This window comes from Sorex fumeus, unplaced genomic scaffold, assembly GCF_029834395.1.
Source record: "Sorex fumeus unplaced genomic scaffold, SorFum_2.1 ptg000020l, whole genome shotgun sequence".
Taxonomy (NCBI): Eukaryota; Metazoa; Chordata; class Mammalia; order Eulipotyphla; family Soricidae; genus Sorex; species Sorex fumeus.
The window spans coordinates 14,475,172-14,499,439 of record NW_026606077.1 but is presented as its reverse complement, the minus strand read 5'-3'; the positions used below and the strand labels follow the sequence as shown (position 1 = coordinate 14,499,439).

Sequence of the window (24,268 nt, the reverse complement as noted above, 5' to 3'; positions counted from 1 at the left end):
CTTGGAGTGTGTGTCCTCGTGTCTGCAGGCATTGTGCCAAGTGTGGCCTCCCCCATCCCAGCCTGAAGTCTCGTGGCCTCTCCCACATGGAGTCTGGGCAGTGCCAGACACAACCAGGGAAGATGCTGGGCCCAAGGTAATGGCGTGTCCCTCTCTGCCCCCAGACCACCAGAAGCTGGAAAGAGAAGCCCGGATCTGCCGCCTCCTGAAGCATTCCAATATCGGTGAGTGGCACTGGGGCATGCGGGCACAGGGGTGGGGGGCCCGTCTCTCTCCTCAGCAAGCACCTGCCTTCTTTCGGGTTCCCCCCGAGACACGGGGAGCTCCTCTTCCAGAATGAATGGCCCCTAGGCCCTCCCTGGGCCTTGCTGAAGTGTCCACACTGCTGGGCCTAAGTGTTTGGTGGCTTCAGCAAGGCCACAGGAAAGCAAGAGAGAGAGAGAGAGAGAGAGAGAGAGAGAGAGAGAGAGAGAGAGAGCGCTCTGGAGATTGAGGCCCAGAGATGAGTCCCAGAGGCCTTTCCTGACCCTCCCGGCCCAGCAGCACCCTCGGTGTGGGGGTGCTCCCTGCCCTGTTGGAAGTTGGGCCCCCAGACTATATTCAGTCCCCACATTAGTGCAGCAATCTGGGCCCACCCCACATCAACATGGCACCAGCAATGTCCCTGCTGGCCGGTGGAGTGTGTGTGTGTGGGGTGGTCCTAGGCCCTATCAGGACCCTGAGGCTTCAGCTGGTCCTCAGGGTACCTGGGCCTGCCTGCGCTGAGACCCCCAGAATGCCGGTTCCTCCCAGCTGTCCGCCCGCTGGCGAGCACTGGCAAGGCAGCTCTTTTGGGTCCTGGCTGTGCTCTGGGGTTGGCATAGACTGAGGGCGGCATGCTAGCATGAGTGACTCACACGTCCTGGGGCGTGGCCCACAGCACCCCTGGGGTGGGCCAGACTGAGTCTGCGGCCAGCCACGTGTCCTGGCTGGCGCTGTCCCTAGGGCCCTTGGTCCCTGGCCAGTGACTGTGGGAGCCACTGGCAAATGGGAGGGCCCATGGGGCTGCGATCACGGCGGGTCCAGGCTGGCGGCCATGTGCTCACAAACCTTGACCGTGGGCCAGAATCACTGTCCACAGCCCCAGCACCCCTTTCTTCCCCCGCCCCCTCTGCCCCTGCAGAGCCGCCCCGCTGAGCAGCGCAGGAGCTCCCGGCTTCGGGGGAGACCCACGAAGAAGTCTCGGCTGGGTTATCTGAGCAGGCTTTTCAGCCTGGCGCTCGGACCCACCTGCCCAGCTCTGGGTTGGCTCTGAGTAATCCCTGATGGTCAGTGCCTTCGTTTCCAGAACTCAGGGAAGGGGCTCTGAGACGGCGGAGTTCAGGAGGAATATTCTGGAATGTAGAGAAGGTGGTTCAGACTGGGGTGTAGTGGAACATTCCAGAATGTAGAGCAGGTGCCTCTGAAGCTGTGGGTTTGGGAGGCTCAGTGAAATGGGTTCAGGTGGAATATGCTGGAACAAAGGAAGGAACATCCAAGAGGGCTCCAGGCGGGACATTTGGGGAGTGACCTCCGAGAGCTGCAGGGGTGAGGAGCACTGTTCTGGGAGCCAGAACCCTCCCTGTCTCCCCATGCTTCTGGGGTCAGAAGCCACCAGAGGAAGCAGGCCTGCGTGTAGCAGAGGAGACCCTACTCCTGCCCTAGTCGCTCAGGGAGTCCTTGTGCCCAGCATGGGGTCAGGAGACCTTGGCCAGGAAAGGTCACTGCATCCCTCGCAGGTCTTGTGAGTGGGGTGTTCATCAGGGAGCTGATGGCCAGCGAGTTTCTCAGTCTCTGAGGATCAGTACAATTGAACAGGAAGGCCTGGGCCAGCAGAACTGCTAGACCAGAACAGAGGGAAAATGTAAGACTTTGTCCAGAAACGACCAGTCTCCAGCGAGCCCAGCCCCAGCCTCCTGGAACTAGTGCCCACAGCCGCATGCTGATACCTGCCTGCTGGCCACACTCAGGCAGGGGCCTGGCCATGCTGCTCTGGGAGGAATCACTTCCAGCCAGGGTATCACGTGGCGCAGGCCTCTGAAAGGTCTCAGTTCCACAGAAGACATCTCAAAGTCATGCAAACATCTTTAGGACATGGCTTTTAAGAGATTGTCAGACAGAGGGAATCTGAGGAATGGACAGTGAGAGAGACAGGGAGAGGTCTGAGGGACAGACTGTGAGAGAGAAGGGGGTGTCTGAGGGATGGACTCTGAGAGAGACGGGGAGTCTGAGGGAAAGACTGAGAGAGACAGGAGGATCTGATGGACGGACTCTGAGAGAGACGGTGGGGGGTGGTGTCTGAGAGATGGATGGTGAGAGAAACAGGGGGTCTGAGGGATGGACTGTGAGAGAGATGGAGGGTCTGAGGGACAGACAGTGAGAGAGACGGGGGTGGGCTGAGGGTCAGACTGTGAGAGAGACGGGGTCTGAAGGACAGACTGTGAGAGAGACAAGGGGGGGGTCTAAGGGACAGACTCTGAGAGAGATGGCGGGGGGGGGTCTGAGGGATGGACTGTGAGAGACAGGGGGTCTGAGGGACGAACTGTGAGAGAGACAGGGGGTCTGAGGGACAGACGGTGAGAGAGATGGGGGGGAGGTCTGAAGAACAGACTGAGAGACAAGGGGGGTCTGAGGGATGGACTCTGAGAGAGATGGAGGGTCTGAGGGATGGACTGTGAGAGGCAGGGGGGTCTGAGGGACAAAGTTCGCCCCTCGGACTCCCCCATCTCTCTCAGTTTGTCTCTCAGACCCCCTTGTCTCTCTCACAGTCCATCCCTCAGACCCCCCCACCCCCGTCTCTCTCACTGTCTCTCAACCTCCCAGGCTCTCTCACAGTTTGTCCCTCAGACCTCCTGTCTCTCTCACATTCTGTTGCTCAGAGCCCCAGCTCTCTCATAGTGAGTCCCTCAGATCTCCCGTCTCTCTCACAGTCCATCTCTCACCGTTTCTCTCACCATCCGTCCCTCAGACCCTCCGTCTCTCTGACAGTCCGTCCCAGAAATCCTGCCATGTCTCTCTCACAGTCCGTCCCTCAGAACCCCCCACCCCGTGTCTCAGTCCGTTCCTCAGACCCCTGTCTCTCACAGTTCGTCCATCAGACACCCCCCCGGCTCCCTCACAGTCGATCCCTCGGACCCCCCATCTCTCTCATCAGTCCATCTCTCAGACCCCCGTCAAGCTCACAGTTCGTCCCTTGGACTCCCTGTCTCTCTCAAAGTTCATCTATCAGACCCCCCTGTCTCTCTCACAGTCCATTCCTCAGACACCTCATCTCTCACCTCTCACAGTCCATCCCTCAGATCCCCCATCTCTCTCACAGTCTGTCTCTCAGACCCCCTGTCTCTCACAGTCTGTCCCTCAGACTGTGAGAGAGATGGAGTGTCTGAGGGACGAACTGTGAGAGATGGGGTGTCTGAGGGACGGACTGTAAGAGAGACGGGGGGTCTGAGAGACGAACTTTGAGATAGATGGGGAGTCTGAGGGACGAACTGTGAGCTGGATGGGCATCTGAGAGACGGACTGATGAGAGAGACAGGGGGTTCCGAGAGACAGGGGGTTCCGAGGGATTGAATGTGAGAGAGCGGGCGGGGAGAGTTCTGATGGACGGACTGTGAGAGACAGGGGTCTGAGGGACGGACTGTGAGAGACATGGGGTGGGGGATTCTGAGGGACAGACTGTGAGAGAGACATGGTGGGATCTGAGGGATGGACTATCAGAGAGACAGGGAGTCTGAGGGACGAATGGTGAGAGAAACGGGGGGGGGGTCTGAGAGACGGACTGTGAGAGAGACGGGAGGTCTGAGGGACGAGCTGTGAGAGAGACTGGGGGGTTGAGGGTCAGCGGTGAGAGAGACGGGGGGGTATGAGGGATGGACTGTGAGAGACAGGGGGCCTGAGAGACGAACTGTGAGAGAGATGGGGGGTCTGACGGATGGACTGTGAGAGATGGGGTGTCTGAGGGATGGACTGTGAAAGGGACGGGGTTTCTGAGCAACGGTGATGGAGGTAGAGCAAGGAATGAGATGTGAATTAGAGAAACAGTGAGCTTGAGGGAGGAGGGGAGCAGGGATTCATGCCTCAAACCCTAGATTGTCACGAGATGCTCACAGCACCCCCTGTTGTACCCACAACTTTTTGTTTTTATTTTAGGGGCACACCCAGGGGTTACTCCTGGCTGCGCACTCATGGATAACTCCTTAGGGTTTATATGAAGTACTCAGGCTTAACTCTGGTTGGTCATGTGCAAGGCACTGACTTGTGCACTCTCTGCAGCCAAACCTAAAACTTCTTCACCATCCCCAGCAGAAACTCTGCACCCATTGAAGTCTGCCTCACGGTGGCTGTGCCCTCACTTCTGAAGCCCGGTGCTCAGTCCTGGTGTTCTCGCTGCTGGGGTGGTTCTGAGGACCCAGGACCCTGGGGCCATGGGGGACAGAGATTTGGGAGATCCTGAGGCAGGGTGGGAGCTTCCTTAGCTTCGACTAAAGTGATTCCAGAGCGGGAAGCCCTCCTCAGTCTCCTCAGGTTTCTGCAGCCCCCAGCAGCCCACTACTCCCCTTTGCACCCCAGCACCTCTCTCAGGGGTCAGGGTGGGAGACCCCCCACCCCCACCGTGGCCACCCCTGGCCTGGGCAGCTGGCAGTGCGCTGGAGAGGTTTTTGCAGATTAGGGCCCACCTGGACCAGGCAGCGCAGGATGGGGCAGTCTGAGGCAGCACAGGCCAGGCCTGCTGGGCTGTCTTGTCTCCTCCGCTGCTCCCTCTGTCTCCCACTGCCATTCACTTGCTTCTTGACGGAAATAGACCGACGGTGTCCTGTTCCCTCGCCTCTCTGAGATCACGGGTCTGTGCGCTAGGTGGTAATTTAGCTTTGGAACCATTCAAGTAAGCCCCAGCCCTTCTCTGATGTTAAAAGTAGCTTTGGGCCCAGGAGGTGACCCCAAGGGCTGGGGCAGACCTCAGCTTGATTCCTGCTCTGGTGGCTTCTGGACCCCCAGTCCCACGGGGGAACCTCGAATGACGGCCAGACAGTCTGTGTTAGCACCTCAGCCTCCAGCCCCACAGTCGGGGCGGCCAGCCTGTGTGCAGGAGGTGACCCCTAGCTGACGCCCACTTCACTGCCCGGCAGCCCTTCGTCTGCATGACCTTCAGCCTCCCATGGGGGCAGTGCCCTGCACTGGAGGGGCCCCATGGGGTGGTTCTGCATGTGGACGCTCGGGGGGTTCCGGGCACTGTGCTCAGGCCTCCACTCAGAGCACATGGGAGGTGTCCCAGGCTGTCTGAGGGTGCACCTGTCCAGCACCCCCAAAACAGGGTGAGCATGGATGACCCCTGGGCTTCTGTTCCAGGGGCACAGGCCAGCCTTCGTGGTCACTTGCATGGCCCTCAGTTTGTAGCTGCTGGAGGCATGGGGGGGACAGGGCTCAGAGAAGCCTGTCAGCACTGGTGTCTGCCCCACCCCCACCGGAAGTCCCTGAGAGGGACTGGGGTGGGCGGGACCCTGTGTCTGGCCCCGGGGCTCCTGGCTCCCACAGTGGCAAAGCTGGGGGTCACTCGTGCCTCTGCCACAGTCCAGGCCTGCAGAGACAAGGAACAGGGGGCAGCTGCTGGCATGGGCACAGCGACCCAGGGCGTGGCCTGTGGTGAGACCTGGGCCCCGGGTGGTCCTAGTAGGAGGACCCAGATCTGGAGAGGGAGGGCACGGCCCCCGGGGACAGCGGGCAGGGCAGGAGGGTGAAGGTGCCCGCTGCAGAGCTGGATCCCGACACCTCCACACAGCCTCTCCACCGGAGGTCCCTGAGCACTGGTGTCAGAGTCTGTGCCCTGCGTCCAGCCCCAGTGCAGACCAAGGGTAGCTCCAGCAAAGGGGTGGGCAACAGTGTCCAAGAGCTTCTTTCCTGGCTGTCGCTGCGGGCGCCCTTTGGGTCACTCACGCACGCACCCCCGCCCCCCGCCGGGTGGAGGTGGGCAGGGAGAAGGCCGGCTGGGCGGTGGGGGCTCCTGCTCACGGCCTGTCTGCCCCCACAGTCCGCCTCCATGACAGCATCTCTGAGGAAGGCTTCCACTACCTGGTCTTCGATCTGTAAGTGTTGGAACTGGCGAGCACCCTGTCTGTGCCCCGGGGCGGGGTTGGGGGAGCTGTGGACCAGCCCTGGAGACTGCGCCGAATGGTGGGGAGAAGGGAGGGGCTCTGGTGTCCCCCGCTGGCGTGGAAACGTGTACACGGACCTGTCCCATCTGTGTGTGCACGAGTGCCTGCGTGTGAGCATGTGCGTGTGCATGTGTGATATACAGGGGCACACACGATTCGTGGTGCTTGTCCGTGTGTGCCGTGTATGTGCCGTACGTGTGCTGCCTGTGTCTCATGTGTTCCACCTGCGTATCGTGCATGTCACCTGTGTATCGTGTATTCTCCCTGTGGACCGCGTGTGCCAGGCAGGTACCGTGTGGGGCATGTTTGCAGCCGGGCGAGGGGAATCTCGAGCCATCCCTCCCTTCCTGTGGATTTGGAGGTCACATGCTCACCTTGCCCCCAACCTCCTTCGGCAGGGCTGTACATTTAGCTGCCCATGTCACTGCTGCTGGGGACCCCGGGCTGGGCAGGGACAGGGGCTCTGGGCCGCCAACCATGTGCCGTAACCAGTGGGCACCTCCCATGACCAGCACGGGACTGGGGCCAGCAGCTGAGGCCAGTCTGGGGTTGTCCTTGCAGGTGCTGGGCTTCGTGTCTCGGCCATCACCATACTGGGTCACCACCTGGCTGGCCAGCGCTGGCTAGGACACGGAAGTGGTGGCACGGCCTCCAGTTCTGCTCCTGTGACCTACCTGCACCCAGGCTGGGGGATGTGTGGGGGGCCGTGGAGGCGCTCACGTGTGCTAGTGTGTAAGGCTGGGGCGTGGGGGGCAGCTTCGTGGCCTGCCCTGAGGGTCAGAGCCCCCTGAGCTCCCCCTCCTCCCCGCCTCAGGCATGGCACCGCGGAGCCCTAAGAGCTGGGGAGGTCTTAGCTGACATTGCCGTGCAGAGGTGAAGGGGTGAGAGGGACCGGGGTCCCCAGAAGCCGTGGCATCTGTGTGCTTCTCCTGCAGGGTGACCGGAGGGGAGCTCTTTGAGGACATTGTGGCCAGAGAGTACTACAGCGAGGCTGATGCCAGGTGTGTGGACCCCTTGCCCTGTGCCCCTCACCCCTTCCTCCCTCGGCCCCTCCACTGCCCTGGGGCCTTCTTCCTCCCAGGCTGGACACAGTCCATCGCAGGACCGGTGTCCGTTCCCGATTGGAGCACTCTGGGGAGTGGCCTGGCCACTGGGACACCCTGTAGTCACAGCATGGCTGTCATGGGTGTGGTGTGCAGATGCAGGCTGGGCGGGGCACCTGGACACAGTCCCCTTCACCCCCGACACGTGACGGGCACAGCCTGATGATGGGGTCCCGGGACACCGGCCCTGAGGGGTGGGCGACCTAATCAACTGGCTGTCCTGCAGGGTTCAAGGACCCGGGCCCAGGCCCCGTGAGGTTGCTGGGATGGCCTGCTGAGTGCAGGCTGCTCCTGCTGGCCTCCTGTCAGAGCCAGATAGAAGCAGGAGGAACCACCGCCTTTCTCAGGGGATGGGGTACTCCTGTACCCCGTCTGGCCCTGCCAAGTGCTCTCGAGGAAAGAGCAACGGCAGGTAGGGGCAGTGACAGATAGGGCAGTGACAGGTGCCAGCAGAGGTGTCACTGCAGTCCCCGCTCCTGTTCCTCTCACAGGGCTCTCTTGCCCGACCCACACTACCCCTTCCTCACCCCTGGGCCTCCACGACCCTGTACCCCCTTCACCTCCCGCCAGCCCCACCCCTGCACCCTCCCAGACGTGTCGTCCGCCCCTTTGTTTCGAAGCCGTCCTTACGGGTGTGTCCGGCTGTCCCCGGGGGGTGGGGGCTGACCCAGGTGCCCGAGTCCTTGCCGTGCCTTGGGAGCCAGGCCCGGGCGTCACCCTGCCCTTCGCATGTCACTGGCAGGTGGGAGGAGGACTGCTCGGCGCCCACTCGGGCCGGCGGGGGCAACTGTCCTGTCCCCCCCGTGTCCCGCTGCTGGAAGCAGGAGGCAGCCTGGCTGCTCCTGTCCTGGGCGTGTGTCCTGTGTGTGGCACCATGCTGGGCCGGTCCCCCGGGTTCCCGCAGGTGATGGCCGGCAGGGCCCTTAGCTGGGTCGGCAAATAGGGCAGGACCGGGACCAGGACGGCGACAGGCCTCCCAGGCCATAACCCCGGGGCTGACCAAGGTCTCGCCTGGGACGCAGAGGTCCCCAGGTGCCATCACCCATGGTGAGAGGCAGCTTTGGATGGCAAAACTGGGGTTCCCAAATAGGGCAGGGGTGGGGTGACAGGGACTGGGGTGGGGACAGAGACAGCGTGGGGACAGGTGACAGGTTCAGAGGTGGAAGTGAGGTGACAGGACAGGGCTGGGGACGTAGTGACAGGGACAGTTTTGGGGATGAAGTGACACAGGAAAAGGAGAGGATAGGTGACAGCGATGGGTGTGGGGATGAGGTGACAGGGACGGGGTGGGGGCAGATGACAGGGACAGGGTGGGGTGAGGCAACTAGGACAGGGGTGAGATGTTAATGAGGTGACAGGAACCCATAGAGACAGGTGACAGGGGATGGGGAAGGGACAGGTGATAGGGACTGGTGGGGACAGGTGACAGGAATGGGATGGACAGGTGATAGATATGGGGTAGGGACAGGTGACAAGAACTGGTGGGGACAGGTGACAGGAACCTATAGGGACAGGTGACAGGGATGGGGAAGGGACAGGTGATTGATAGGGACTGGTGGGGACAGGTGACAGGGATGGGATGGACAGGTGATAAGATACGGGGTAGGGACAGGTGACAGGGACTGGTGGGAACAGGTGACAGGGACTGGTGGGAACAAGATGACACAGGGATTGGGCTGGAGAGGTGACACAGCATAGGAATGGGGTGACTTGAGGTGACACAGGCATAGGCCAATGATGAAGTGACGAAGTGACTTGGGTGAGGATGAGGTGACTGGGAGTGACAGGGACGGGGTGAGGGGCTGGGCACATCGGTGATGGTTTGGGGCCATGACTTGTAGACGCAGCAGTGACTGTGACCACGCCACCTAGAGTGACAGACGGTTCGGCGCCTACTGGGCTGCCATTCCCGTTCTCCATCTGGCTCCGGGCTCTGCGGGCAACTGGGCGGGGAGGGCAGCCCCCTCTCTCTGGCCCGCACATCTGTCAGCTGCCCCCAGTCCCACGCCCTGCAGCCCAGCCTGCACCCCGGGCTCTGCCGGGCTCCTTCCTGCCCCTCCCTTGGCCCCACGGCCAGCCTCTCCATCTCCCGTTCCTGCACAGGCCCGGCCCATGCCTGCCTGGGGGTGCCCCTGACTGGGGTTGGGGCATGTCGCAAGAGAGCCAGCTCCAGCAGCCGGCCTGGCCGGAAGGAGCATCACCGACTTGCTGTCCAGATCAGAGTGGTAGTGGCAGGTCTGGGGTCACTGCTCATGGCTACCTTCCTGCAGCTGAAGGGAGAACCTCTTGGTGGCCCTGCACAAAGCCACAAAGCACGGCACCGGAAAGCAGATTTCCGTGACAGGGCAGGTGAACGGCGTGCTGTTGGAGCAGAACTGCATGTCAGCTGCGGGCGGCCAAGAACTAGTAGTGCCATCAGGGCATTGACCACAAGGCCCATTCCCCAGGGCAGAGCTCACTGGTGCCCCCTGGGGGCCAGCAGTGGCCAGTTCCCAGGCCCCACAACCTGGCTCAGCTGTGAACCAGCTGGGTCCCCCTGCCCAGTGATAAGACCTCTCAGAGGTCAGTACCACTGCTTCCCTGGTTGCCTCCTCTGCCCCTTGGAAGGCGGGTCACGGGTGAGCTCCTGTGCTGGCAGGGCCTGTCTGCAGCGAGAGTGGGGAGCAGTTGGGAGGGCCTGGATGCACGGGTCTGTGCAGGGCTGCAGGGTGAACCTAGGACACAGGGGTGGGGAGGAACAGTCCCCAGGGACTCCCACCATGTTGGTCTCTTCTGTGCAGAAGGTGGGGCAAGGGCGGGGGGCTTAGGGCTAAGGGGGCTCAGGGCTGTAGGGGACTCAGGGCCGTGGGAGCTCAGGGCCGTGGGGGCTCAGGGCTGTAGGAGGGCTCAGGACCATAGGGGGCTCAGGGCTGGGGGCCAAGGGGCATGGGGCTCTGGGCCGTGGGGGCTCAGGGCCGTGGGGGCTCAGGACTCTAGGGGGCTCAGGGCCGTGGGGGCCTGGGCTCCACCTCCTCTTTGAGTTGCTGTTAAGAAACCTCCCAGCTGCTCCTAGTCACCTGTGGGCCCAGCATGCCGGGCTCTTAGGGGGTCTGTTCCTCCCCGTCTGTGCCCGTTCTGGGCAGCTGAAAGGTCCGGCTCAGGACTAGGTGAGAGGCTGACGTGCCGTGTTCGCTGCAGCCACTGCATCCAGCAGATCCTGGAGGCTGTGCTGCACTGCCACCAGATGGGGGTCGTCCACAGAGACCTCAAGGTGAGTGTCCCCTGCTCTTGCTTGCTTGGTGGTCATCTGTACCTGCATGGCATGCATGGAGGGGGCACATGGTGAGTCTGGAGCTGTGCATATGTGTGAGCCATGTGTGTGCACGCATGTTGCGTGTGTGCGTGTGAATCATGTGCACATGTGTGGTGTGTGAGCTGTGTGCCAGTGTGAGCCATGTGTGTGTTCTGTGCAGGTGCGTGTCATGGGTGCATATGTGATCTGGGGACATGTGTGAGCCATGTGCATGCATGAGCCATGTGTGGTGCATGAGCATGTGAGAACCATGAGCATGTGTGTGTATGAGCTGTGTACATGTGTATTGCATGTGAATGTATGGGTTGTGTGCACACGAGAGCCATGTGTGTTTGTTGTGTGCATGTGTGAGCTGTGTGAGAGCCATTTACAGATGTGTGCATGTATGAGCTGTGTGTACCATGTACAGGTATGAGCCGTGTGCATGAGAGTGGTGTGCACATATGTATGACCTGTGTGTGTCCTGTGTATGTGTGAGCCATGTGCATGTGAGCCTGTGCGTGTATGAGTTGTGTGTGAGAGCTGTGTATATGCATGTGCCTGTGCATATATGAGTCATGTACATGCATGTGTGCTGCCTGCCCTGGCCTGGCCCCTCTGGGCTGCAGGACCTGCCTGTTCACCTGTGTCCTCTCTGGGCTCTAGATGGCTCTGGCATGAGGGAGCAGGTGATTGTCTGCAGAAGTGGGGGTAGCGCTGCCTCGTGGTCTCTGTCTGGCCCTGGGCCAGGTCCTTAGTGGCTGCAGGACCAGCAGGTGTCTCTCTCTCTCTCTCCTGGGTTCAGGTCCCCCAAGTCCGGGTTCCAGTGGTGGTGGTGGCGGGCCGGCCTCCACACACAATGACTGCCCCAGTGTTCCAGGGTTCTCAGGGTCAGGCCCTCTCCTGAGCCCTGTGCGGGGGTCCCAAATCACTCTGGGCTCATCCGAAGTCCCCCCCCCCCCCGGAGTGCGGGTTCAGGGCAGGGCCATGTGCATCTCCTGTCTGTCTCTCGGGCCGGATCTGGACACACAGAATTGACTGAAAATGATGGCAGATGTGGGACCCCTCAGGGGGTGCAGCCTGGCTTGGCGGGAGCAGTTGTGTGTGCTACCTGCTCGGGCCCCGCCCACCCCTGCCCCCCGGGACCAAGTTTGCTGCAGTCGCCAGCCCTCCTCAAGTCGTCCCAGTTCCGACTTCCCCGTGCCCCCTGGCCCCTGGGCCTTAGAGGCAAGCTTAGGGTGTTCTGGGACATCAGGCCCATCTCTGGGCCTAGAGGCTGGTGAGGACTGTGCCCTGTCTGGGGTACTGGTGGGCACTCACACCCCCAACCCTGGCGATGGGTGGGACCCTGGTTTCTACAGCACCAAGGCAGAAGCAGCCTGGCCCTGTCAGGCCTGGTGGCCGGATCCTGCCGGCAGGGTCCAAGGTCCTGGGAGCCTGAAGCAGTCAGGGGCGGGGCGCCAAGCTGCAGTGGGCATGGGGACATGGGGCTAGTGGCCAGGTATCCATGACTGGGCCCGCAGCCTTCCTGGCGCACCCCAGACAGGACAGATGTTTCAGCGGCCCAGCTCTGTGCCAAGGCGGTGGGCACGAGAGGCAGCACGTCCTCTGGCAGTGGGCAGGAGGCGCTCCCAGGAGAGCCCTCCTGCTGTGGCCAGGCATCACGCCAGCTGGGGGTCTGGGCCTGGCTCTCCTCTAGCAAGTAGCCCCCTGCCCACGGGTCCTTTGCTGTGGCCCTTTGCTGGGTTTTGACTCCAGCTGCTGCTGCCATATTGGCAGGTCCTGCCCCGATGGAGTGCAGGGATGATTGGGGTACCAGGAAGGGGGATGGGGTGGGCTAGCTACAAGCCCGGGAAAGGGGCATTGGACAGGGGAACTGGACTTGGTGTGCGTCTGTCTAAGTGTAGCTTTCTTTGTGGCAACTTGGGGACTCACCAGAAGTCAGTTGTGTCCTGGGGATCCCCCATAGGGGTGAGGGTGGGGTTGGCCTTGGGGGCCACAGCCAACTCTGCTCTGTCCCTTGGTGCTGTGGGGGCACCCATGGCCTTCCTGCAGCCCGAGAACCTGCTCCTGGCCAGCAAGTGCAAAGGGGCTGCCGTGAAACTGGCGGATTTCGGGCTGGCCATCGAGGTGCAGGGCGACCAGCAGGCATGGTTCGGTGAGTCGGCAGGGGCCGGGCGGGCGGAGCCCCTGCAGGCTGTCCACGACCCCCATGGCCCCTCACATGCCCCGCCCTGTCCCAGGCTTCGCAGGCACGCCGGGCTACCTGTCCCCAGAGGTCCTGCGCAAGGAGGCCTATGGCAAGCCAGTGGACATCTGGGCCTGCGGTGAGGCCCCAGGACTATCCTGTGTCCAGCCAATGGGGTGGGGGGGGGACGTGTGCATGGGCACAGGGTGCCGGAGAGGTGAGCCCCTGTGGCAGCTGCCTTGGTGGGGGGCAGCGCCCGGGGGCTAGGACCCCCTCGTTCGGGCTGTTTGAGAACAAGCACCTGAGCCCCCAGGACTCCGGGAGCTCCCGGCCTCCCCTGAGCCACAGCGGAGGCCCTGCCCTCGGCTTCTCCCCAGGGGTGATCCTGTACATCTTGCTGGTGGGCTACCCGCCCTTCTGGGACGAGGACCAGCATAAGCTGTACCAGCAGATCAAGGCTGGCGCCTATGACGTGAGTCCCCGGGACCGGGGCAGGGCTGGGAGAGCTCGTCCCCCACCCCGCAGACGCGCTGCACACTGCCCTCTCTGCCCCTCCCCTCTCCAGTTCCCGTCCCCCGAGTGGGACACGGTGACCCCCGAAGCCAAGAACCTCATCAACCAGATGCTGACCATCAACCCGGCCAAGCGCATCACTGCGCACGAGGCCCTCAAGCACCCGTGGGTCTGCGTAAGTCCCCGCTCAGCTGGTGCCCCACTGTGCCAGGCGCCTGGGTAGAAAGCTCAGGTGGTTGGGGACCCCCGGTGGGTTTGCAGGGTCCCCAGCCCTCAGGGAGAGGCGGCCCTGCCCTGGGTGTGAGCGGAGGGATAAGCTAGGGGGCAGGAGGCAGGGGGAAGGGGGACCTCGGCAAGGTCCCTCGGTTCGGCGGCCAGTGGCAGGCTCAGCAGCGGCCTCTCCCCTGCAGCAACGCTCCACAGTGGCCTCGATGATGCACAGGCAGGAGACCGTGGAGTGCCTCAAGAAGTTCAACGCTCGGAGGAAGCTCAAGGTGAGAGCAGGCGTGGGTGGGCCTGAGCGGTGTCGCCGGGCGCTGCCCAGAATGGGGGCCGGGTGGGCGGAGTAGAGCCACCGCAGCAGGGCCTCCTGCATGGCACACTGTCTCATGGCACCTGCCGGTCCCCAGAGCATGAGGGGCGGGGGGAGCAGTGGGCAGTGCTAACACCGGGCACCTGACCTGCTCCGGGGGTGCTGCATGGAGCCAGCACCAGGTGCCTGCCAGTGCTGAGCCTGCCCTCGGGACTCCCCAGCCGAGCCCGCGCTGGGCCGGGGTGGCGGGCCAGGCGGGCAGCTGGACATCCGGGTGCACCCGGTGAGTGGCGGTGCATCAGCAGTGACTGGCCAGCTGTGGCCGCTGCCCCGCGGGCCCCTTCGCCAGGCCAGAGGGGCTGTTGCTGGCTGGTACACAGCCCAGCCTCACTGAGTGTCCCTCCCCCAGGGTGCTATCCTCACCACCATGCTGGCCACGAGGAACTTCTCAGGTGAGACTCACCTTCTGGAGGAGCAGGGCTCAGAGGGGGCAGGGGACTCCCCACTGCCCCTCCCTGGCAGAGGAGGCTCCAAGCCCGTCCTGCCCCGAGCCCCACACATGGCTGTCTTGCGTGTCGGGTCTGTGTCCTCACTGACGCCCCATGTCTCTGCTGCGGGCCACGGCTCTGTGTGTGTATGCGCGCGCGCGGCCGTGGGTCCAGTTGCTGTGGCCTCGTTGTTCACGGAATCTTCTGGAAGCCTGTCTTGTGGGGGTGCAGTAGTGGGATGAGGGGATCCGGGCAGCCTCTGTGAGCGCTGGAAGCCCCTGAGTGTCGAGAGGCTGGGCGCGGGCCGTGCTGGGGGTGGGGGCCGGGGCCCGGGGCCAGCCGAGCCTGTGGGGCGGTGTTGTCCAGCTGGGGCCTGCTGCCCCCCGGCCGTCCTGCCTTGTGTCCCGTCTGTCACTGCGGCGTGTCCGTCACCCTGTCGTCGCCGCCCACCCCCCTCTGTCCTGTTCCTTTGCTGTGACTGTGCTGCTGGGCTGGGACGTGTCACTCCCGGGAACTGCCCGCTGGCCACAGAGAAGCCCCCGCCGGGGTTTCTAAGGAGAAAGGAGGCAAACGCTTTCCCAGTGTCATTCGGTGTCCATCTCCTCGTTCTCACTCTCCGGTGAGGGGGATTCTGGAACCATCGACCACCAAACTTGGACTCTAATCTCCTTCTGCTTCCTTTGTCTCTTCTCTCCCCACCTGCCCGCCCCCGTGTGTGTCCGCCCTGCCCCTCGTCTCTCCCCCGGTGCTAACAGTGGGCAGACAGACCACCGCTCCGGCCACAATGTCCACCGCGGCCTCCGGCACCACCATGGGGCTGGTGGAACAAGGTAGTTGCTCTTGCCCGGTGCCCGCCTCCTGGCCTGGCCCCTTCGCTGCACGCAGCCGCCCATGGCCCGGGAGCCCCGCTCCTGCCCTGGGCCCCCGCTGAGGGCAGGAGGGCAGCCGCCGGGCAGCCCCAAACTGTGCTCTGTCCACCTGTGTTCCGCTGGACCCTCCCGGTAGCCTGGGGCCTGCCGACCCCTGTCCCTGAGGTTCTGTCCACCCCCCCCCCCCTCCATCCACCTCTCTCCCCGCTCATCTGCCTTGACCCACCTCCAGGAGGCGCCTGGGGCTTCAGTTCCTAAACAGGATCCTGGAGACACGGGCATGGGGGCCGGGCGCCACTGGCAGCCTGGCACAAGGCTCCCCAGGCCCACTCAGGAGCCTCCCCCCCGCACTGGTCATCAGGGCCTCTGTGCCCAGGACAGGGGGTCTGGCTGCTGGAAAAGCCCCGTGAACTCCTCCCGTTCCCTCCACACGGAGGGACCCTGCCCTCAGCCGGGCCTGGGAGTCAGGCCGGCCCGCCGCTGGCCCTGGGCCTAGGGCACCGCTGCTCTGGTCGGCTGAGCATGGCACGGCCCAGGGTGCTGCTGCCCGGCCACCCATCCTTCCTAGCCCGCTCCTCCCCGCCCAAGGATTCCCACGCCCACACTGGCCCACACTGGCAAGGGACTCGGGGCCGTGGACGTGTTCAGCTGTCCAGTGGCAGCCTTGCCTGGGGGCTCTGGGCAGGTCAGAGACAGCCAAGGGGGCTCTAGGCCCGGCCGCTCTTTTGGGGGCGCTGCCCGCCGCCCGCCCGCCTGCCTGTCTGCATGAGGCCACGTGCATGTGTGGCTCCAGCTCGGGAGAGGCCAGCGCATGCAGCGGACCCCAGCATGGCCAGCCCGAGAGCAGCCAGGGGACACGGGCAGGCAGTCCTCGGGCCTCGCTGTGGCCGCTGCTGAGAGCCGTCCCTCAGCCTGTGGGGATGCTGAGACTCGGCCCACAGCTCCGCTGTGAGGACGGTGCCCGCCTGAGGGTCGGGCCTGCTGGCGGCCCGGTGCCCTGTCTGAGGGAGCCAAGCAGTGGGCACCCAGGAGGCTCGTCCAGGACTCGGGCGCCCGCTGCTCCCAGGACGCAGCACGTTGGGGGCATGGTGAGAAGGACCGGGCTACTCACGGCCCCTGGAGACCTGAGCTGTGGTCCTATAGCCCCGGGCCCCAAGGAGGTTCGGAGGCAGAAGGAAGCAGTGTGGGTTGGGGGGCTTGGGCGGCCAGGCTGTGGGACCCAGAGCCCAGCCAGCCCGTGCCCCTCAGCACCCCCACAAACCACCACTGGGGGTGGGGTCCCCTTTCCTGCTGCTCTGCTCCCGAGGAACTTTGAACAGATCAGCCCCTGAGCTGTGTCCAGGCGGCTGGGCAGCACTGACCGGGCTCCGGCCCCGGCTTCAGCAGCCTCCTACGTCAGGGAGGTGGGGGATCCAGGGGACAGAGGAGGGGCCCGCTGTCCCCCCGGGGAGTCAGGGTGAGGCAGGCGGGAGCTGGGCCCTCGGCAGACCCCACAGAGCACCCGGCCTGGTGGCGGGGCAGGTAATACGTCCAGGTCCTTTCCTGCTTCTCAGGCAGCTGACTGCAGACTGGCCACTGCTCCCTGGGAACTTGAGGCTGGTGTGTGTGTGTATGCGCGCGCGGGGGGGAGGCTGGGGAGTAAATGTGCTGTGACGGAGGCCTACACAGGGGGGTGGGGGGCGGCTGTGAGCCCCCCCGGTGCTGAGCAGGTGGCAGCCTTGCTTCTGGCCTCAGACAGTGGCCCCTGCCCGGGGCCTTCAGCGAACGCAGGGCCGGGACGCCAGGGGGTGCTGCAGATCCCGTGCCCTCAGTGCCCAGGGATGGGCGAGTGGGGCAAGGGGTGTGGCGGGAGGGGGCTAGACAGGGTTGTCAGGAGGGTGGGGTGGGGAGGTGACCCCGTGAACACCCCTCTGGCTCTCGCAGGCGGCCCAGCACTGCCCGCCTGCCGGTGCTTCTGCTCCTGCTCTGGGCACAGGTGGCACTTCCAGGTGGCGTCAGCAGAGCAGCTGCGGGGGCCCCTGGCCCCTGGCCCTACTGCACCTCTGCACCTCGCTGTGTCGGGCGGGGCCGCGCGGGCTCCGTGTGTGGCCAAGTGCCCGCCTGACCAACACAAACCTTGTTCTCTCTCTCTCCTCCCTCCTGTCCCCGTCTCGCCGCCCCTTTCTCGCAAGGTAAGCTCCATCCCTTATGCGGGGGGTCGGCTCCTGCACTGCAGCGCGTGGAGGGGTGCGGTGACTGTGGGTGCACTTGGGCCTCTGGGACACAGGCAGGTGGGCCGGGGGTGGGTGGGCACAGAGCAAGTTCTGCCCCCGCCAACCAGGCCAGCGGGCGCTTTGAGAGCAGTGGGGGAGGAGCACTGGGCAGTGGGCGGTCCGAGCCGGGAGCAGCAGCCAGCTGCCCGCTCAGCTTGGGGGTCCCCCCCCCGACAGGCAGCCTCTGGGGAGGCGGCCAGAGCTGCATCCCGTTTCCCGAAGCCTGCCTGGAAGCCGAGGGGTTCCGCGGGGAGTCGGGGACCCTGGGGGCCCGGAAGCCGCTTCACTCAGGCCCCCGGTTTGCTCCCACAGAGCAGCCAAGAGTCTACTCAACAAGAAGGCAGATGGAGTCAAGGTGAGGCCCGCCGACTCTGCACCGGGTGCCGGGCGCCCCCCAGGCCCTCCCCTAACGGTGCCTCTCCCTTCCTCCACAGCCCCAGAGCAACAGCACCAAAAACAGCGGAGTGGCCACCAGCCCCAAGGGGACGCTTCCTCCTGCTGCTCTGGTACTGATCCCTCTTGGTGCCCAATCTCAGCCCCCTCCTGGCACCATCCCCTCGTAGTACTGACCCCTCCTGTACTGGCTCCGTAACCCCCTCCTGGTGCTAGTCCTAGTGCTGACTGCCCACCTGGTACTGACCCCTCAATCCCACCCCCCCACCTGTAATCTCTTTTTAAATCCCGGTGAGATACATAGTTACAAAATTGTTTCAGTCATGCAGTGTTCCGGTACCTGCCCCTTGCAGTACACATTCCCGCCATCCCACCACCAGTGTCCCCCCTCCTGACACTGCTCCCCCCCCAGCCCCTCTGCCTGTGCTGCAGGCGGGAGGAGAGAGCCTCCCTGTCTTCCCATCTGGACTCCAGGCTGGAGCTCTGGGCAGGAGGGCGGGCGGCAGACTTGTCCCACCAGGCGACCCTGGCCCGTCGCCTCTCTCAGAAAGGTGTTCTGGGAGATGAAGAGTAAAGGCAGACACGTCTGTGTGGGGAATAGAGGGAGGGACACACACACACACACACACACACACACACACACACACACACACGCAGAGCAGAGCTCAGGAGCAGGGGCTTCCCCGGAGGGAGGCGAGGACAGTCCCCTCGGGGTCACGGGGCCCAGCATGGTGGGCACGGCCCTGTGGAGCTTGTTGGGCCACATGCGGAGCCGTTTCTCTGGAACGGGGCTCCCTTGGATATCCGAGTGTGCCTGGGGCCGGCCGTGCTCTGCAGGGCATTGTGCATCTCAGCGGGTCCCAGCGCCTCAGAGGCCTTTGGCTGTTCAGAGTCCTTCCTGCACACCTGAAGCAGGGGTCGGCCCCTCAGCCCCTCCCATACCAACCCTCAACTCCCCACTTCCCACTACTGCCCCCCGCCCTTTCCCTGACCTCTGGCCACCCCCCTTCCCCACTGCCCCATGCTGCATCTGCCAGGGTAGAGGAGCTGTCAGCCTCTCAGCATAGCTGCCCCAGTGTGGGGTGGGCCACCCTACAGGCAGTGTGGGCTGTTCCAGAGCCTCTTGGCTCAGGGGGCACCTGGGTTGTATTGGGGGCCTCTCTGGGGTCAGGGGGGCACCTGGGCTATATTTGGGGCCTCTCTGGGGTCAGAGGGCACCTGGGCTGTGCTGGGGACCTCTCTGGGGTCAGGGGGCACCTGGGCTGTATTGGGGGCCTCTCTGGGGTCAGGGGCATCAGTGCTGTCCTAGGGGCATCTTTGGGGTCGGGGTCACCTGGGCTGTATTGGGGGGCCTCTCTGGGGTCAGAGGGCACCTGGGCTGTTCTGGGGGCATCTCTGGATCGGGGGGCACCGTGGTTGTATTGGGGAGCGTCTCTGGGGTTCAGGGGCACCTGGGCTATATTGGCGGCCTCTCTGGAGTCAGGGGGTATCTGAGCTGTCCTGGGGCATTTCTGGGGTCAGAGGGCACCTGGGATGTGCTGGGGTCTTGTCTGGTATCTGGGGACATCTGGGCTGTGCTGGGGTCCTCTCTGGGGCCAGGCTTCTCTCCTTACTCACTTTGGCGTCGAGTGAGAGGCTTTCAGGGCTACACAGGCCTGGACCAGCAAGCGAGGCAGGGAGGTGGGCAGGCCTGAGGGCTGCAGACCCTGAGCGCCCACAGTGCTCTTGGGGTGCCCCCTGGGCGGCAGGACCTGGGCCGACCATCTGTGTTCACCTCATGGTCCGCAGGCACGGGTGGGCGTGCCCTCTGCACAGAGGGAAGCCACAGGGTCTGGTGTCCTCGAGGCCGGCTCCTCGCTGACCGTGACTTTGCCCATTGGCCCTCTGGGGAGTGGGGGCGGCCCCCTGAGGGGGCAGAGCTGGGCGTGGTGGGAGGGGGGCCTGGGGCCTCCCAGCAGCCTCCCAGCCAGCCCCGTCTCGGACCCATCCATCCATGTGCCACCACACCCCATAACATCTCCAAGCCCGTGTCAGGCTGAGAGCCGGGCAGCCACGGTGGCCGCAGCTTCGCCAGCTCCATCTCCCTCTGAGGCTCCGCCGCTTGCTCGTGCACCACCCGGTCTGCGCTCTCTCTGCAGTCCGTGCTCCATCCGCTGTGCTCCTCCTGCGGCCCGCTCCTCCCCGGGGCCTTGTCCCGGGTCTCACCTGGCCTCTTCCCCCCTCTGTGCTTCTCTCCTCTGTAGGAGCCTCAAACCACCGTCATTCATAACCCCGCCGACGGGATCAAGGTACTGAGCGCCCCCGCCCTGCCACCGCAGCCCCGGCCTGGCCCCCGGCTGCTGCGCTGCCCACTGGGTCATGGGGGGCGGCCCCTCCCAGGGCCAGGCCAAGCCCCCAGAGTCCATCGCTGCCCCGGGCGCAGCGGGGCTCACTTCTCAGGGGCATGCCCAGCTGCCCGTTGCCCTGCTCTGGCCTTGTTCCTCCGGGGCACACACAGCCCCAAGCAGCCAGAGAGGGGCTGGTCCCGGGGGCAGGGTGGGCCTCGAGACCCCACGGCCCTCCCCCCATCGCTCACTGTGCAGCCCCAGCTTCCTGCTGACTTCGCCCTTCCGTCTGCGCTGGCATCCATCCCATCGGCATTTCACGAGGGGCCAGGGAAGGGGCTGGCTCTCTGGGGTGCGGGAGGGAAGGGCAGGCGGCTGAGTGTGTGCAGCAGGTGCCGGCCCCCGCCTACCCGCAGGCTGCGGCCAGACCCCACGCGGGCTCCTTGGGGAACCTAGGGGGCCATGGGTGCTCGCTCCGGGGCTTCCTGGGCACGGGAATTCCTTCCCCGTGTCAGGGCCGCGCCCCCTCTGAGCCCCCCTGGCCTCCTGGGGGCTGTGGGCTGAGGGCTAAGTCCCGGAGGGGACTGTGGAAGTCCTGCCCCGATGGTTCACTGCCCCAGGTGGGGCCTGGTGCTTCATCTGAGGGGCAGCGGCGTCTCCGTGTGCTCGGGACTACCTGCTGGGCTGGGGGCTGGGGGCTGGCCAGGGCCGTGGGGGCGTGTGCGCGGGGCTGCCCCAGGCTCCCGGAGGAGCAGCGGGGGCAACGCACACACCTTGTCTCCTGACCCGGAGAGGTTGAAGCTCGGCCCTACCTCGGGGCCTGGGCTGGGCGCTTGGGGGCGTCTCCTGTCCTGGACCAAGGCTTGGCGCTGACCCTTCCCCTGTCTCCCCAGGAGTCTTCTGACAGCACCCACACCACCATCGAGGACGAAGACACAAAAGGTACTGGGAGGCGCCGTGCCGGGCCAGGGCCATGTCCAGGGCTGTGTGCAGGGCGCCGGGCTCCTGCCTCCCCTTCACCAGGCCCTCTGGCTGCGGGGCCCCGGCTGCCACCTGGGAACAAGTCGAGGTTATGTTTGCTCGGTTCCATCGAAGGTTCCTTAACCTGTGTCCCTCCTGGGCTGGCGGTCACTGGTGGTCACTGTCAGGCAAGAGGGAAACTTCTGGGGCTGGGTCAACAACAGCACCCTGGAGGGCTCTAGGGAAACTGTGTCTGTCTGTGCTTAGGCCTCTGGGCTGCCCTCCCCATGCAGGGCAGCGCACAGGACTGCTGAGCACTGCAAACCCTGCACGTCCAGTAGACTGCTCCCTGCCCGGCACTCTGGTCCCCCACCCAGGCCACCAAACCCCACCAGGGCTGCTCTGCCCACACCCTCAGGGCTGCCCACACAGGCTCTCTGCCTCCCAGGGCCTGCCTGTGCCCCTGTAGGCAGGAGAGGAAAGGGTGGGAGCACATCGGGGGCACCATGGGGGGCAGGACCCAGCCTCTCTTCTTGAGCCCAGGGGCCACCACCCCCAGAGTGCCCACCCGGCTTGAGCCGGCCCAGAATCCCTGCCTCAGAGCCCGCCGGCCCTCGTAAGCTGCGTCCAGGCCTGTCCCAGATGGGGCCCAGCCCACCCCCAGGGCCCCGTAGGTCTCCCGGGGGCCGGGCCCGTGGCGGGGCAGAGTGAGACCTGTCCTGTTCCTTCCCTCAGCCCCGCCTGTTGCCGTTCGCCTTGCGTCTGTCTGCCCCCTATGTCCCCCTCTGTCTGTTCACCCAGCCCCCAGGATCTCTGACCTCCTGAGCTCCGTGAGAAGGGGCTCGGGGACCCCAGAAGCTGAGGGCCCCCTGCCCAGCCCGTGTAAGTAGTTTCCCCCGAGCCTGCTGCCTTGCTGCCCACGGCCCCGCGCCCCGCCCCTCAGCACGCCGCAGCTGTGCAGGCTCTCGGGGCTCCTGCGTCCCCTCGGACCCGGCCCCCAGCTACCCCTGCTGCCTGCACTGTCTGGCCCAGGCCTCCTGGGGGTCCCAGAGCCCTATGAGGTCACTCCCCCCACCCCCGTTCACCACCGAGAACCTTCATGACCTCATGAGGGTGCCGGGAATGCGCTCTCTGCAGCCCTGCTCCACCAGTTGGGACCCGCGGCCCCGTCTCGCCTGCCCTGTCCCGCAGGGCCACCCCCGCTGCCCCCTCTGCTCTGCCTGCGCCTCGCGCGCCTCCCCACCCCCCCGCGAGGGCCCGGGCCCTGCTTACTGCCACGTGACCTCCCTAGCGGGCCCCGGTTCCTCGTGTTCCCTGCACCACGAACTCCCCGTGTGTCCCCCGATCCCTGTGCCCACTGTGTCCTCTGTCGCCCGCCGCTCCGTCCCTCCGTCCCCGTGATCCCCACTCCGTCCCCTGCCCACCTGCCTGGCTCATCGGCCCACAGCTCCTGCTTGTGCTCCTCCTCTTGTGTCCCCCTCTGTCTGTTCACCCAGCCCCCAGGATCTCTGACCTCCTGAGCTCCGTGAGAAGGGGCTCAGGGACCCCAGAAGCAGAGGCCCCCCTGGCCTGCCCGTCTCCAGCTCTCCCTGGCCCCCCACCCACCCCGAGTAAGTAGCAGCTTGAGTGGCCACTCCCAAGGGCTCACTCCACTGCAGTGCACTGGCCCACTCTGGGAGGGTCCAGTGTGGGGGGTCAGAGAGGGGAGCTGAGGGTCCCTGGCCTCAGGAAACAGGCCGTGGGGAGAGCAGCTCTCCGGGCTCCTGCCTCCAATGCCTGGGGCACCCCAGTTAGGGACAGGGCTTGTCCAGCACGCAGGGGAACACAGGCTGCCCACACTGCACAATGGCAGCTGGAAGGGCGGGTCCTCTGGATGCCACGTGGGGTACAGTGACAGGGAGGAGCCACCTGCAGCCACCTGCTGGCAGAGGGTATCACTTAACAGGGCCCAGCCTACTGCCCGGAGCTGCGGGCTGGCACCAGGCACTGGGGGCGGCCGCAGGGCCGGGCATGGCCGCCGAATGGCTGGGTGAGTGTCTGCCTAGGACAGGCATGAGGCGGGAGGGGATGCCCCCACATTTCCACAGACCCCCCCCCCCCCCAGGCTGGGGCAGGAGTCGGGAGCTCTAGAATGCACGGAGCAGCCAGGTTTACTCCGCTCGGTGGTCCTGGGCAGGGCCCTGCAAGGTCCAAAGCTGTGGTCTGGTCGGGTGTGCAGTGGGTAGGCAAGGGGCGAGAGGTAGCCCGGGTGGGTGAGGGGAGCTGCAGAATCGCGCAGGGTGACGGCACCCTGAGAGCTGCATTCCTGCCCCCGCTCATGCCGAGGCCTCAGTATCGCTTCCTCTGGGGGCAGGGCTGCAGGGGGCCCTGACAAGAGACTGGGCGGTTGGGGGGGAACAGCCAGTGGCCACAGTGCTCCCGAGAGCCTGAGGGCTGATGCGTGTGCCTCCCCCCAGACGAGCCTGCCTGCTGTCTGGGCATAAATGGGCTGATGTCACCGAGCTCCCTGCACCCCCACAGTAGTAGCTGAGGACAGGCTGGGGCTAGCCTGGGGCCCTGGGGTCCTCTTGGACACTTTGCCAGCCTGTTCACCTGTCCCTAAAAGGCTGGAGCTTGGGTGCAGTTTATCTTGGGACTCCTTCCTGCAGACTCTGCCCTTCCCTCGACTCCCTCCCACAAGTTTTATGGGAGCAAGGGCAGCTTGACCCCAGCTAGCGGGCTTGACCTGGGGAGTCCGCGTATAAGCATGTCATGTGGGCAGGTGGCCCCTGCTCAAGGTCCGGCTTCAGAGGGCACGTGCTGTGTGGGCCTGGCCCTCTGCCCGTGCCCTCATTCACTCAGACGCCCCGTGTCCCTTCCTGAAGCCCCAGAGCCGCTTCACTCGAGCGGGGTATGGCCCATCGGAACAAGTGTGCAGTGGGGAGGGCGCTTTCCTTGCATGTCGCCGACCTCATGATCCCCCAAGCACCATCAGGAAGAATTCCTGAGCACAGAGCCAGGAGTAACTCCTGAACATTGGCACCCCAAAAGAATTCATTGTGAACATTGTGGAAAAGGTGTGCGGGGGGGCAAGGAGGCTGACACGTGCCAGTCATGAGTCGGGCGCTCCCCAGAATTCCCCTGCACACAGAGTGGGGTGCTGGACAGGGGCGGCAGGAGGCAGGCGGGGGCGGGCTGGGTGAAGGGCAGCTGCTGGGCAGAGAGGGCG

General features: G+C 64.7%; 1 protein-coding gene across 5 annotated transcripts in view; it reads left to right on the top strand.

Moving 5' to 3' along the window:
* The window catches only part of CAMK2B (calcium/calmodulin dependent protein kinase II beta), a 69,551-nt gene that overhangs the window by 42,301 nt on the left and 2,982 nt on the right, over positions 1-24,268 (top strand). Inside the window, exons 3-19 of one of the 5 annotated variants that reach the window (XM_056113472.1) lie at positions 165-224; positions 6,044-6,098; positions 7,103-7,168; positions 10,448-10,520; positions 12,597-12,699; positions 12,785-12,868; positions 13,107-13,201; positions 13,295-13,417; positions 13,653-13,736; positions 14,184-14,226; positions 15,018-15,092; positions 17,701-17,738; positions 17,818-17,889; positions 20,020-20,064; positions 20,994-21,042; positions 21,862-21,942; positions 22,557-22,670. In XM_056113472.1, coding sequence (XP_055969447.1) covers positions 165-224; positions 6,044-6,098; positions 7,103-7,168; positions 10,448-10,520; positions 12,597-12,699; positions 12,785-12,868; positions 13,107-13,201; positions 13,295-13,417; positions 13,653-13,736; positions 14,184-14,226; positions 15,018-15,092; positions 17,701-17,738; positions 17,818-17,889; positions 20,020-20,064; positions 20,994-21,042; positions 21,862-21,942; positions 22,557-22,670 — 1,260 coding nt within the window. The remainder of the gene's footprint in view (positions 1-164; positions 225-6,043; positions 6,099-7,102; positions 7,169-10,447; positions 10,521-12,596; positions 12,700-12,784; positions 12,869-13,106; positions 13,202-13,294; positions 13,418-13,652; positions 13,737-14,183; positions 14,227-15,017; positions 15,093-17,700; positions 17,739-17,817; positions 17,890-20,019; positions 20,065-20,993; positions 21,043-21,861; positions 21,943-22,556; positions 22,671-24,268) is intronic. The other 4 variants (XM_056113468.1, XM_056113470.1, XM_056113469.1 and 1 more) reach the window with 4 other exon arrangements.